Source organism: Schistocerca americana, chromosome 2 (assembly GCF_021461395.2).
Source record: "Schistocerca americana isolate TAMUIC-IGC-003095 chromosome 2, iqSchAmer2.1, whole genome shotgun sequence".
Taxonomy (NCBI): Eukaryota; Metazoa; Arthropoda; class Insecta; order Orthoptera; family Acrididae; genus Schistocerca; species Schistocerca americana.
The window spans coordinates 448,196,297-448,211,639 of NC_060120.1; the positions used below are offsets into that span (position 1 = coordinate 448,196,297).

The 15,343-nt window shown below is 38.4% G+C and overlaps 1 protein-coding gene across 3 annotated transcripts in view; it reads right to left on the bottom strand.

Moving 5' to 3' along the window:
- LOC124595676 (myosin heavy chain, non-muscle) overlaps positions 1 to 15,343 on the bottom strand; it is a 280,898-nt gene that overhangs the window by 42,540 nt on the left and 223,015 nt on the right. For all 3 annotated transcript variants that reach the window (XM_047134535.1, XM_047134534.1, XM_047134536.1), the window contains 4 exons: positions 12,381 to 12,684; positions 11,693 to 11,762; positions 11,416 to 11,576; positions 10,612 to 10,852 (listed from right to left, as the gene is read on the bottom strand). In XM_047134535.1, the coding sequence (XP_046990491.1) occupies positions 10,612 to 10,852; positions 11,416 to 11,576; positions 11,693 to 11,762; positions 12,381 to 12,684 (776 nt within the window). The remainder of the gene's footprint in view (positions 1 to 10,611; positions 10,853 to 11,415; positions 11,577 to 11,692; positions 11,763 to 12,380; positions 12,685 to 15,343) is intronic.

The following is a 15,343-nucleotide window of genomic DNA, read 5'->3' on the forward strand; positions in this document are numbered from 1 at the left end:
TCAGTAACATCAACTTCGCATTAAGTTAAACATTTAAATTAACATATAACTTTCAATAAGATTAAAATTGACAAGGATGTATGTGCCTGTCGAATTGAAGTACAGTACTACAATGTTTCTTGTCAATAATCATTAGACAGTCATTAAAAAGATTACTTTAGGGGTTCTGAAATTTTACATAGGTACTGTAATGATTCAAGCAATTAGATACTTGACAGATTTAATTTAAGGCTGGAGAAGTACACAAATTATTGGGAACATTTTAATGTGGCAACTAATGACTGCATATAGAGAAGTAGTCACGGTTACTGAAACCATCTGTTGTTATACCCAACTGAATGAATCTGAATATTAGTTCATTCTGAAGTCAGGTGATGAGAAGTATTTCCAGTGGTCAAATCTAAAATATAGGATAGTTTGACATTTTGAATCAGTCTGAGTAGTTAACAGTTTTAAGAGAAAACAATTCCAGAGCTACGAGATGTTCACCATCATGATACATCAATATGTAGCAATATGTAGACCATGCTTGACTTGGAAAGTCCCCAAGGTGTTTAAGAGCATGATCTCATCATAGAGGAGAAAATGAGTGAATAGAATGAAAGAATGGGAATGAAGTTCTCAGGATGAACAAAGAGATGACCTATCAGCAAAAAGACAAATACTTGATATTTCACACTAAAAATCTATGCCACTGTTTGTGTCTTCCTTCAAGTCAGAAAATCACAATACCGTTTTTCATTGTCTCATTTGATGGACAGATATTACAATGGCTCACATTATTGCGAAACTCAATTATTTAATTTGCAGTCAGAAAATCATAGTGCGACAAAGGCATTACAAAAGATAACTGCAACACATTGTACTATACTTATTGTAGCCTATATACAGGGTGGTCCATTGATCGTGACCAGGATAAATATCTCACAAAATAAGCATCAAACGAAAAAACTACAAAGAACGAAACTTGTCTAGTTTAAAGAGCACTATGGTTGGCCCGCTAGATGGCGCTGCCATAGCTCAAACGGATGTCAACTGCCTTTTTTAAAAATAGGAACCCCCATTTTTTATTACATATTTGTGTAATTCGTAAAGACATTTGAATGTTTTAGTTGGACCACTTTTTTCGCTTTGTGGTAGACGGCACTGTAATAGTCACAAACATATGGCTCACAATTTTAGACGAACAGTTGGCTACAGGTAGGTTTTTTAAGTAAAAATACAGAACGTAGGTATGTTTGAACATTTGAACATTTTATTTCAGTTGTTCCAATGTGATACATGTACCTTTGTGAACTTATAATTTCTGAGAACGCATGCTGTTACAGCATGATTACCTGTAAATACCACATTAATGCAATAAATGCACAAAATGATGTCTGTCAACTTCAATGCATTTGGCAATATGTGTAACGACATTCCTCTCAACAGCGAGTAGTTCACCTTTCGCAATGTTCGCACATGCATTGACAGTGTGCTGACGCATGTTGTCAGGCGTTGTCGGTGGATCACAATAGCAAATATCCTTCAACTTTCCCCACAGAAAGAAATCCAGGGATGTCAGATGTGGTGAACGTGCAGGCCATGGTATGGTGCTTCGACGACCAATCCACCTGTCATGAAATATGCTATTCAATACCACTTCAACCACACGCGGGCTATGTGCCAGACATCCATCATGTTGGAAGTACATCGCCATTCTGTCATGCAGTTAAACATCTTGTAGTAACATCGGTAGAACATTACGTAGGAAATCAGCATACACTGCACCATTTAGATTGCCATCGATAAAATGGGGGACAATTATCCTTCCTCCCATAATGCCACACCATACATTAACCCGCCAATGTCGCTGACGTTCCACTTGTCGCAGCCATCGTGGATTTTCCGTTGCCCAATAGTGTATATTTTGCCAATTTACATTACTGCTGTTGGTGAATGACACTTCGTCGCTAAATAGAACGCGTGCAAAAAATCTGTCATCGTCCCGTAATTTCTCTTGTGCCTAGTGGCATAACTGTACACGACGTTCAAAGTCGTCACCATGCAATCCTTGGTGCATAGAAATATGGTATGGGTGCAATCGATATTGATGTAGCATTCTCAACACCGACGTCCTTGAGATTCCCGATTTTCATGCAAGTTGTCTGCTACTGATGTGCGGATTAGCCGCAACAGCAGCTAAAACACCTACTTGGGCATCACCATTTGTTGCAGGTAGTGGTTGACATTTCACATGTGGCTGAACACTTCCTGTTTCCTTAAATAACATAACTATCCAGCGAACGGTCCGGACACTTAGATGATGATGTCCAGGATACCGAGCAGCATACATAGCACACGCCCGTTGGGCATTTTTATCACAATAGCCATACATCAACACGATATAGACCTTTTCCGCAATTGGTAAACAGTCAAACATTTTAACACAGGTAATGTATCACGAGGCAAATACTGTCTGCACTGGCGGAATGTTACGTGGTACCACGTACTTATACGTTTGTGACTATTACAGTGCCATCTATCACAAAGCAAAAAAAGCGGTCCAACTAAAACATTCATATTTCCTGAAGTACTACTCGAATATCGAATATGTAATAAAAATGGGGGTTCCTATTTAAAAAATGCTGTTGATATCCATTTGACGTATGTCAGCGCCATCTAGCGGGCCAACCATAAAATCAACTGGTTTCCCCCATGAGTTTCCTTCTTTGTAGTTTTTTCATTTGATGCTTATTTCGTGAGATATGTGGGCTGGTTACTATCAATGGACCACCCTGTATAGTCATATTCCGTAATGGCAACAGAGCCATGGCACACTGTTTGAAACATAGATGACTGTTACTGTACAATGGTCCATCCACGGCTTTACACCATCCGCTGTTTAGACTCTGATAAACATCCCTCTATTCTCAGTAGCAGACCAGTTATTTGTTCACTTTGGCAACATTCTCCTAAATCATTTTAAGTCTGCACTAAAGACAGCCAAGCATCCATCCTGCAGAACTTCCATCCACGTAAATTTAACTATTCTCTCTAATGAAGATGCTACAAGGGATGCAGGTTTCCAATAAATAGCACTGCTGAGGGTGCAAATGACACTCATCTCCTGCACCATAGGAGAACCTTGCAAGGTTTACTAATATTAGTTTGTAGGTTTCTGTGGCCAGTGTGAATAATGTTTCATAAACTCAAAATGTTTTTGAATATACATCTCATCTCCCATTTTGAACAAAATCAATGAATAAATACACAGAATTTAATGATATGTATTTGGAAAGACAGTGACAGTTGAAGTCACACTGTAAAAATATCTAAGTGTGTCTTGAGGAAAGGACACTAGAGGTGTAATGAAAGTAGAACAGTCATACTAACTACAATCAAAACTATGTCGAACAGTACAAGATAACAGTAAGCCAGGCCAGCATACAAAAGGTTCAAAGCTGTTGCTATTCTTCTTCTTCTTCTTCTTCTTCTTCTTGCAATATGGTCTCTGAAGGACCACAAGTCGCCCCTCCATAAATTCAATTTCCTCCTCCTCCTCAAACTACTTTAGCCTTTATTTTCTTCTGTTACCCTTCAGTACCTCTTACCTCATCTGTCCAACTGGTGACACACTCTTCATTTCCCATATCCTCTCTGTCCATGTGTACTTGCTTTTGCAATTTTCCTTTGCTTCCCTCTTCATCTCCAGCTCTGGCCAATCTTTCTGGAGTTCGACGACTCACTTGGCTCTCATCTTTCCTTTTTCCCCCCTCTGTTGTTTTCCGTACTCTTTTCACCATTGTCACTATATTGTCCTGATCACATGTCTGGCAAATATTGCCCCTTTTAGTCAGATTTTGTCTGATTTTGTCATCTTGCTCTCGTACAGTTCTTCTGCAGGTACGCACACCCATCTCACACCACCTCTATTAGAGCCTCGTGTTTTCTGAAGTATTTTCCTCTTGTTTTTCTAAACCCAGGCCGCTGAAACATGTCACTTCAAGGTCGCTCCCCAAGTGCCCTAGAGTTTGTAGTATAACTAACAAATAAGTGAGGAGCCCGAGTCGCCGCGTCTACTGAACCAATAACAGCACCGAACAAAAGCGGTTTCGGCATCAACACTACCATGTTGCTGGCTTCTGTGTAAACATTGTATGTTAGAGTGCGAATGCCTGCTGTTTTGTTACCGCCTGACTACAGTTTTTGTTTGTTAAACAATGCACCTTGGAGTGCCATGAAATAGTCAGCCTTTGGAATTACTACAGAGGACACCTGAGTTTTACGAGCAAGAAAAAGAATTTTTTTCTGTTCATGGGCATGTGTCAATTCCTGCCGATAAAGTTTTAGAGCATACCTCGAAAACTCTAGGACTCGGTGAAAGAACCGTTATAAGGAAAGTGGTGCTACTTCAAGACTTACAAGACAGTGAAGTAAACAGTGTGGAAGAAACAGTGTGATTTTAAGTACTCTGGGCAAGAAAAAGAAGTAGCCTCGTCCTATTACAGATACTGATTCTTTCCAAACCGATGCAATTCGTCGGCACATATATGTATACTATAAAAGGAAAGAATACCCCACATTAGCGAAGTTGCTAAATTCCTTAAAAGAAAGTGAACTTTTCTCAGGGGTGAAAATGTCACTTAAGACGATATTAAAAAGAATGGGCTTCCGTTTTAAAAAGTTAGATGGACGAAAACTGTTACTAGAAAAAGCTCATGTCATTGCAGCTCGTACCATTTTCTTACACAAAATTGTAGATAAGAACATACACTCAGTCATATGGTTAGACGAAACCTGGGTCAACGCTGGAGAAGCAGTTGAGAAATGCTGGACAGATGATACTCCAAATAGCAACGGTCATCAGCCAACAGGAAATGGATCACGATTAACTGTGGCCCATGCTTTACTTTTACTTTTACTTCCCGTGTGGGGTTGCTAGTCCCCCATCGGGCGCCTCCCCGGGCGCCCATGCACGCTCTTCAAATGGCTTTGTGCCTGAAGGACTTCTAATTTTTTGATTGAAAAAAACTGATGACTATCATGAGGACCACCCACAGTTCCTATAGTGGTTTAAAAATTTGTTGCTCCAGTTTAGAGTCCCGACAGTTTTTGTGATGGACAATGCACTGTACCAGCCCGTGATTTTAGATAAAACTCTGACCACTGGTGACCGTAAAGAAACTGTGGTGCAGTGGTTGCAGGTGAGAGACATTGCTGCGGACATGAGCATGACAAAACTGCTGTTATACTCGCTCATGAAACAAAATAAGCCTGTGACACCTAAATATGTTGTAGATGAAATTGCAAGCGAACAGGCCACTTGGTAATTAGGCTACTGCCCTATCACTGTCATTTTAATCTAATTGAATTGGTTTGGAGTGAAGTCAAGGCATACATTAGAAGTAACAACAAGACTTTTACTATAACAGAAGTGGAAAGACTGCTACATGAAGGTCTTGCTACTGTAGACACTACCTCATGGAGGAAGAAAATAGACCATGTTGCTAAACTGATAAGAGAAGCAGACTATATATGGCATTATAAATGAAAATGAACAGTTAATGATTTCCCTTAATGATCATCATCATCATCATCATCATCATCATCATCATCATCATCATCATCATCATGAAGACAATGGTTTTGGTGCTTGGTGTCTTCTCGTGTTTTTCAATCGCTAGCGGTATTCGATACCATTGCCTTGTTGTAGGCAGGCATGCGTCAGACCCAACCCTTGAGCCTATCTCATTTATATTGTCAAGTTGTGTCTTTGCATCTTCATCTGTCTGTCATGTCATTTGCAAAGGTTGTGCAGTCCACTTAGTCCTCCTTTCGTTTATTCTCCCCCCACTGTGTCTCTGGTATTCTCATTTTCTTTTGTATTGCTTTCCACCACCTGATCAATCTGTTCAGTAATGTGCTGAACAAAACTGGTGACAATCTCCCTATTTGGTAATGGTCTTTATATCAAATTCTTCAACAGTTATCCTCAGATCTCACCCTTTTGTTTTCCATTATTAGTTCTCGTGTAGTGCTGTTTAGTCCTCTGTCCCTCAGGACACATCCAAGAGAGTGTGTTTGAGTCGTATGCCTTTCTGAAGTCCACAAATGTTACTACCTTCTCTTTCTTCTTTACGACCCTAAGTTATATCAATTGTTTCAGGGAGAATGTCTGTTCCATGCCTCTTCTCTTCTTAAATCCCTCTTTATAGTCTCCTATAATCTCTTCAGAAGCAGTTTTGACAGTGCTGTGTAGCCAACCTCTAGTTCTAATATTCCTCTATAGTACTGTGTATCCCTCTTGTCCCCTTTATCATGCATTGGCACAATGATCACATTCTTCTATCACCCTTTAGCCTCCAAATCTGGGAGGTAATTTTTTCAAGTTGTCACCTCCCCAGTTTCACATCAGCTGCTATCCCATGTTCTCCTGTTGCCTTATGATACGTAAAGTCAAGAATTATCGACAACAAATTTTCACATCTAACAGATCAATGTTGAACACTTTTACACATTAAAGGAAAAAGATTTATCTGCATTTGCACACTTCAGACCTCTGAAGGTTGATCTGCATAATTTCCCATTATCTGTACATAATAATCTATACTTCAAGTAAAAGTTACGTGGTATATGCTAATATATTTGACTGAAACAGTTCCCAGCAATGAATGAGTGGGTTTTCAAGTCTGACAATATCTTTCTTATATTGTTTCTCAATAAAGCAACAATTTTGCTAAGTTTCTGCCTTGCTATCCACTGTCTCTCTCTTGCAATATGAACATTTCATTTACTGCCAGATCAGATGAGCATCCTGCATTTGAATTCCATAATTCACTTACATCATTTCACAGCAGTTAAAATTATTTTATTCTGTCATCTTCTAATATTATGATTAAATTACCATCTATTTATAGAAGCATTTACATTTATTTTACTATGCGCAACCTCCTATCCTTCCCCATGAACCATGGACCTTGCCGTTGGTGGGGAGGCTTGCGTGCCTCAGCGATACAGATGGCCGTACTGTAGGTGCAACTACAACAGAGGGGTATCTGTTGAGAGGCCAGACAAACGTATGGCTCCTGAAGAGGGGCAGCAGCCTTTTCAGTAGTTGCAAGGGCAACAGTCTGGATGATTGACTGACCTGGCCTTGCAACATTAACCAAAACGGCCTTGCTGTGCCGGTACTGCGAACGGCTGAAAGCAAGGGGAAACTACGGCCGTAATTTTTCCCGGGGGCATGCAGCTTTACTGTATGGATAAATGATGAAGGTGTCCTCTTGGGTAAAACATTTCAGAGGTAAAATAGTCCCCCATTTGGATCTCCGGGCAGGGACTACTCTGGAGGACGTCGTTATCAGGAAAAAGAAAACTGGCGTTCTACGGATCGGAGCGTGGAATGTCAGATTCCTTAACCGGACAGGTAGATTAGAAAATTTAAAAAGGGAAATGGATAGGTTAAAGTTAGACATAGTGGGAATTAGTGAAGTTCGGTGGCAGGAGGAACAAGACTTTTGGTCAGGTGAATGCAGGGTTATAAATACAAAATCAAATAGGGGTAATGCAGGTGTAGGTATAATAATGAATAAAAAAATAGGAGTGTGGGTTAGCTACTACAAACAGCATAGTGAACGCATTATTGTGGCCAAGATAGACACAAAGCCCATGCCTACTACAGTAGTACAAGTTTATATGCCAACTAGCTCTGCAGATGACGAAGAAATTGAAAAAATGTATGATGAAATAAATTATTCAGATACTGAAGGGAGATGAAAATTTAATACTCATGGGCGACTGGAATTCGGTAGTAGGAAAAGGGAGAGAAGGAAACGTAGCAGGTGAATATGAATTGGGGTTAATAAATGAAAGAGGAAGCCACCTGATAGAATTTTGCACAGAGCACAACTTAATCATAGCTAACACTTGGTTTAAGAATCATGATAGACGGTTGTATACATGGAAGAACCCTGGAGATACTAAAAGGTATGAGGTAGATTATATAATGGCAAGACAGAGATTTAGGAACCAGGTTTTAAATTGTAAGACATTTCCAGGGGCAGATGTGGACTCTGACCACAATCTATTGGTTATGACCTGTAGATTAAAACTGAAGAAACTGCAAAAAGGGGGGAATTTAAGGAGATGGGACCTGGATAAACTGAAAGAACCAGAGGTTGTACAGAGTTTCAGGGAGAGCATAAGGGAACAATTGACAGGAATGGGGGAAAGAAATACAGTAGAAGAAGAATGGGTAGCTCTGAGGGATGAAGTAGTGAAGGCAGCAGAGAATCAAGTAGGTAAAAAGATGAGGGCTAGTAGAAATCCTTGGGTAACAGAGGAAATATTGAATTTAATTGATGAAAGGAGAAAACATAAAAATGCAGTAAATGAAGCAGGCAAAAACGAATACAAACGTCTCAAAAATGAGACCGACAGGAAGTGCCAAGTGGCTAAGCAGGGATGGCTAGAGGACAAAGGATGTGGAGCCATATATCACTATGGGTAGGATAGATACTGCCTACAGGAAAATTAGAGACCTTTGGAAAACAGAGAGCCACCTGTATGAATATCAAGAGCTCAGATGGAAACCCAGTTCTAAGCAAAAAGGGGAAAGCAGAAAGGTGGAAGGAGTATATAGAGTGTCTATACAAGGGCGATGTACTTGAGGACAATATTGTGGAAATGGAAGAGGATATAGATGAAGATGAAATAGGAGATACGATAGTGCGTGAAGTGTTTCACAGAGCACTGAAAGACCTGAGTCGAAACAAAGCCCCGGGAGTAGACAACATTCCATTAGAACTACTGATGGCCTTGGGAGAGCCAGTCCTGACAAAACTCTACCATCTGGTGAGCAAGATGTATGAGACAGGCGAAATACCCTCAGACTTCAAGAAGAATATAAAAATTCCAATCACAAAGAAAGCAGGTGCTGACAGATGTGAAAATTACCGAACTATCAGTTTAATAAGTCACAGCTGCAAAATACGAACACGAATTCTTTACAGACGAATGGAAAAACTGGTAGAAGCCGACGTCGGGGAAGATCAGTTTGGATTCCGTAGAAATATTGGAACACATGAGGCAATACTGACCCTATGACTTATCTTAGAAGAAAGATTAAGGAAAGGCAAACCTATGTTTCTAGCATTTGTAGACTTAGAGAAAGCTTTTGACAATGTTGACTGGAATACTCTCTTTCAAATTCTGAAGGTGGCAGGGGTAAAATATAAGGAGCGATAGGCTATTTACAATTTGTACAGAAACCAGAAGGCAGTTATAAGGGTCAAGGGACATGAAAGGGAAGCAGCGGTTGGGAAGTGAGTGAGACAGGCTTGCAGCCTCTCCCCGATGTTATTCAATCTGTATATTGAGCAAGCAGTAAAGGAAACAAAAGAAAAATTCGGAGTAGGTATTAAAACCCATGGAGAAGAAATGAAAACTTTGAGGTTCGCCGATGACATTGTAATTCTGTCACAGACAGCAGAGGACTTGGAAGAGCAGTTGAATGGAATGGACAGTGTCTTGAAAGGAGGATATAAGACGGACATCAATAAAAGCAAAACGAGGATAATGGAATGCAGTCGAATTAGGCCGGGTGATGCTGAGGGAATTAGATTAGGAAATGAGACACTTAAAGTAGTAAAGGAGTTTTTCTATTTGGGGAGCAAAATAACTGATGATGGTTTAAGTAGAGAGGATATAAAATGTAGACTGGCAATGGCAAGGAAAGTGTTTCTGAAGAAGAGAAATTTGTTAACATCGAGTATTGATTTAAGTGTCAGGAAGTCGTTTCTCAAAGTATTTGTATGGAGTGTAACCATGTATGGAAGTGAAACGTGGACGATAAATAGCTTAGACAAGAAGAGAATAGAAGCTTTCGAAATGTGGTGCTACAGAAGAATGCTGAAGATTAGATGGGTTGATCACGTAACTAATGAGGAGGTATTGAACAGAATTGGGGAGAAGAGAAGTTTGTGGCACAACTTGACTAGAAGAAGGGATCGGTTGGTAGGACATGTTCTGAGACATCGAGGGATCACCAATTTAGTATTGGAGGGCAGCGTGGAGGGTAAAAATCGTAGAGGGAGACCAAAAGATGAATACACTAAACAGATTCAGAAGGATGTAGGCTGCAGTAGGTACTGGGAGATGAAGAAGCTTGCACAGGATAGAGTAGCATGGAGAGCTGCATCAAACCAGTCTCAGGACTGAAGACCACAACAAACAAAACAACCTCCTATCATCATCATGTGAAGAGAGAGACCTAATTTAAATGAACAATCTGCCGTACAGAAAAAAACAGAGCACATTCAAATTTGTGCGGATTCAGTTAGAACTTAATAAAAGCATAATATAGTCTCTCATGCGAGATTATTAATAAGTTCCCTTAACATTTTTCCTACATTTTTTGTGATATCCATGTCATATGAACAATCACACCTTTATCAGCCTAATAGCCACATATTTTCTTTTCTTTTATACACACTATGCTATTATTCCAAGAACAATCAGTATACGAATAAAAAAAAATGGAAATGGTTGTATGCTGCTGCTACACTATCTCAGTTGTTGCTATTACAGTAATTATCTAAGGGTAAGACCCTAGCATAACTGAGTACTGACCTGCTGAAACTTGCGCTCATATTCTTGGGCAGTACGCAACTGTTGATCCAGTTTATCACGCACTTGACGTAGTTCATCTTCCTTCTGGCTCAACTTCTCCTCTTGCTTTGTAACCTCTAGCAATGGCTTCACTTTTGTATAAAGTCTCCACCACTGCCAGTTGCGTAACTTCAAATATGCTGCACAGTTCCGCTGGATGATGCGGATTGCATTCAGCTGCTGAGTTCGTTTCTGGAAATTCCTGTTAATTGGAAAAAATCAGGAAGGTTTCAAAAATCTGAGACACAAAATATCACTGCAGTTAACAGACAACAATAACCTAAACCATATTATTGTTATTACCACAACTAATTCTGTTATTAAAGACTGATTTTGTAATGTAATCCATCACAGTACAGCTTGATAAGGTACCTGGAAGTTCAATGTTGTTTCACCATTTTTGTAAACGTTTTTAAAAACTGCCATCATATGCTATAAATGACATTGGTGCTTTAATTATTAATGAAACACACAAACAAATATTAAGTGAGTTTATATGGCAAAAACAAATTTCATAGCTAAGAAATCTTGCAAGGTGTCTTCAAATCCCTCCTGTATTCAACCTTTATATATTGATGATGACAACAGTACAAAATCAGTATATTTTGACTACTACTGATGGTCAACAGAAACTTTCTCTCTTTCCCATCACTTTTATAGATAGTATCTTTTACCGCAACATTTTAAGTTCGTCAATTAGGCTAGACATCTAAGCATTTCATAGCTAACCACTAAAACACTTTCATATATTGAGCAGCATTATACCTCCTTGCTAGATATCCTCTGCAGAATGCCTGGAAGTTGACAATGAGATCTGTAATCTTGTAGTCCCGTTCTTCTTCCAAATGTGCTAAAACACCAGCACGGAAGAAAATCTTTGATTGTCCTATCCTGAAGAGATTTGGGTCAAGTTCCAGAGCTTGAATCTGAAGAGGAAAATAAAATGAAGTGATTAATGACAAAGGAATAAATATTACATTAATTTTTATTTAAATGTAAATATTACATTGGACAGAGGTCTACACATTGACAACCAACATACCATTTTCTCGCACGCCTTTTTTCCATCCATAAATCCCTTAGGGATAACATTTGGCGTCAGCAGCTCATATCTGTAACAAGTGACATTACACAATGAGGTTGCGTAAGATAAGCAATTAAGTTTCAAACAATCATTGCAAAAACAGACCAAATATTCCCAAAATCAATCAACAGCAAAGTTCAAAGCAATCCCAAGTAATTTTGTAATAATTCTATAGCCCCATTTTGCATTTCTTTATCATACATTAGTATGTGGTATACTTTTCTGGATTCTTTGAATTATAATGTGTAAGAGATTGGAATATCTTTATTATTTACAATTCTAAACTGAGCTGAAAACTATTTGAATAATTTAAAGTTAGACACAAAATTTTCCTATCAAATCGGTTTGACACGCTACAAGAGATTGACAGAGTCATAAATTATTTCACACACTTCTGTGATAGCTAGTATCCTCACTGTAATTTTATGTTATGAGAAAATGCTCTTGCAAAGCCAGTATTTGAACGAGAAACATTCTACAACATGCTGCAAGTTAGCATAAGAAATCACAAGAAATTTAAATAAAATAATAATTCACACAAAAAAAACTATTATCACAAAAAGTAAACTCCTCTCAGCAATAACAAAAATGACGTGACATTTGTGCTGAAGTTCAGCAACATTTATGTGCTCTATACATTAATCACCTTTGCCGGAATTCCTGGAATGGTATTCTGTTAGGGAATCCCTGTCTACAAATTCGAATGCCCTCTAGGACACCATTACAACGCAACTGATCCAGAACTAGAGGTGCATCAATTTTCCCAGCTCGCTTCTCATGGTTTGGAATTATACAGCGAACAAAGTTTGGGTTTGTGTTCCTCAGAGTAACCATGAGACGTGCCAGTTGCTCCTTATACAACTGTGACACAGTCCTGAACATTCCCTTCCGTGTGCGTGCACCAAATTGCGTGTCTGTCAATGCCTGCTGGGCCATACCCACAATTTCAGCTGGAAGAAGAGGAAGAACAAGTAGTAAATACAACAGTCCTGTGCTAAGACTCAAAATTATAACAAAGTTAACCATTAAAATAGACTTTGGGCTCAGAAAAATGCAGGAACATTTGTGGCTGTACAGTCCCTTCAACTTATCATAGGAGATAGGTTGAAGAAAGGCAAACCTATGTTTATAGCATAGATTTTGAACTTCACAACACTTTCCTGGGTAGATGTGAACTGTGGCCATAATTTATTGGTTATGCACTGCAAATTAACACTGAAGGAATTTCATACAGATAGGAAATTAAGGGGGTAGTATCTGCATAAACTGGAAAAAAAAAAAACAGAGGTTGCTGAGAGTTTTGAATGGAGCATCAAGTACTGATTCACAGAAACAGGGATGCAAAACAACAGATGATGAATGGGCAGCCTTCATATATGAATCGGTGAAGGCTGCAGAGGATAAAATAGGCAAAAGGACAAGGCCAGAATCTAATTGACAAAAGGAGAAAATTAAAAGAGGAAGCAGGCAAAAGTAAATGCAGACATCTGAAAGATGTGACTGACAAGTTATTCAAAATGTGAAAAACAAGAATGGCTAGGTGAGAAATTGATGGATGTAGAAACACCTATGGGTAGAGGAAAGATAAGTGCAGCTTATAGGAAAATTAAGGAGACCTTTGAAGAAAAGGGAAGTAACTGTATGACTATCAACAGCTCATGTGGAAAGCCTATTCGAAGCAAATTAAGAAAGAGCAAAAAGTGGAAGGAATATGTAGATGGTCTATATAAGGGAAACAGACTTGAAGCCAATATTATAAAAAGATAATAAGAAGCAGGTGAAGATGAGATGTACTGTAATAATGTGACAGAGCTCTGAAAGAAATAAGTCCTCTGGAGTAGACTACATTCTGTCATAACTACAGATCTCCTTGGGAGGGCCAATTATGAAGAAACTATTCCACCTGGTGTACAAGATGTATGAGAAAGGTGAAAAACCCTAACATTTTAAGCAGAAAGTAATAATTCCAGTTCCGTAGAAAGCAGTTGCTAACATGTGTGAATATTACTGTACTATCAGTTAAGTAAGGTAAATCATGCTTGCAAGAAAGTAACAAGGGTTATTTACAGAATAATGGAAAAACTGGTATATCCCTGGAGATCACTTTGGGCTCGGAAAAATGCAGGTATCAAGGTGAAGAAGTAAATATTTGAGATCTGCCAATAACAATGTAACTCTATCCAAGATAGCAAAGGACTTGCAAGAGTAGTTAAATGGAAAAAAAAGATATCAGCAGAAGTAAAATAAGGGCAATGGAATGTGGTCAAATTAAATCAGGTGATGAATTAGATAAGAATATTAGGAAATTAAACACAGAAAGTAGTAGTGTTTTGCTATTTGGGTAGCAAAGTAGCTTATGATGGCCAAAGTAGAGAGAAAGGGGGGAATTTTTTAACACTGAATATAAATGTAACAGTTAGGACATCTTTTCTGAAGTTATTTGTATGGAGTTTAGCCTCTTATGGAAGTGAAGTGTGGGCAGTAAGCAGTTCTGGTGAATATCATGATAGGCCATCCACCAGATGCCATTAAAATGGATAGCAAGAGTTCATAAGATCATCTGTTGATTACACGACACCTATTCACTGAAATGTCTTTGTATTAAATTTGGGAGCTGTCCAGTTGTGAGGTTCAGATAGCATATTTGAAAAGAAGTAAATTAGGAGGGCTTAGGAAGTTTGTAAGTCACTTTGTAACATCATCTGAAATTATTTTCTGCTTATCTATGAATTTTTGGGATTCTGAAAATGTTTTGTGAAAGTATTTGAAAGCTCAATGTTTTTACATATTAATATTCTTTGAAACATATGAATCAGTAATATAGATAATCTTTTCTGAATTGCTTTACAGTCGTAAAAAAATAGGTATCATATGTTAATCTTATGGTTTATTGTTAAACTTCTGATAAATGAAAAATTCTTTTCTTCAATTTGCTTATGATATTCTGACATTATTCACGCCCCCCCCCCCCCCCCCCCCCCACACACACACACACGAGTGGCTGCATACTCATCACTTTTCCAAGCAGTTTCCTTACTAACTACTGACCCTGGAAACGCCCAAATTTTGTCTCCCCTCTCCCAGTCTTCACTTTTAGTCACATAGAAACCTGTGTGAAATAAGTTGTTATAAATTTCACAGGCCTATAATAAGCTTTCTATGTACATTTCGCTTTTTTTGTTTCGTTGTGGTTACAAGAACATTTCTTACTGTGCAATTATAGTGGGCACACACAATGAATAAATCATAATCTTCACTGTATCGCATCAAAAATTTGACAGCACACTAACCGATTTAGTAACTTCTGTTGAAACTGTGATCTTTGTAAGGATAACTGTCGTAATTAATAAAATAAGTACTTGTAAATTTTGTCAAAGTAAAGCAGTTTTTTTTAAAAATGCCCACTGAAATTAGAAGCTAGAATTTGAATGCCAGTGCTAGCAGTGTAACCAGTTGCAAGGAAAAATCGCTAACATATTTATTACTTCTAAAGGTCTACATAAAATTATTTTAACACAAATTACTATGGCAACAGTCAATAAGAGGAAAACATAAGACATCATTGATACTAAATAGGTAATTTCTCTTACGTTGGTAGAGAATTAGAGG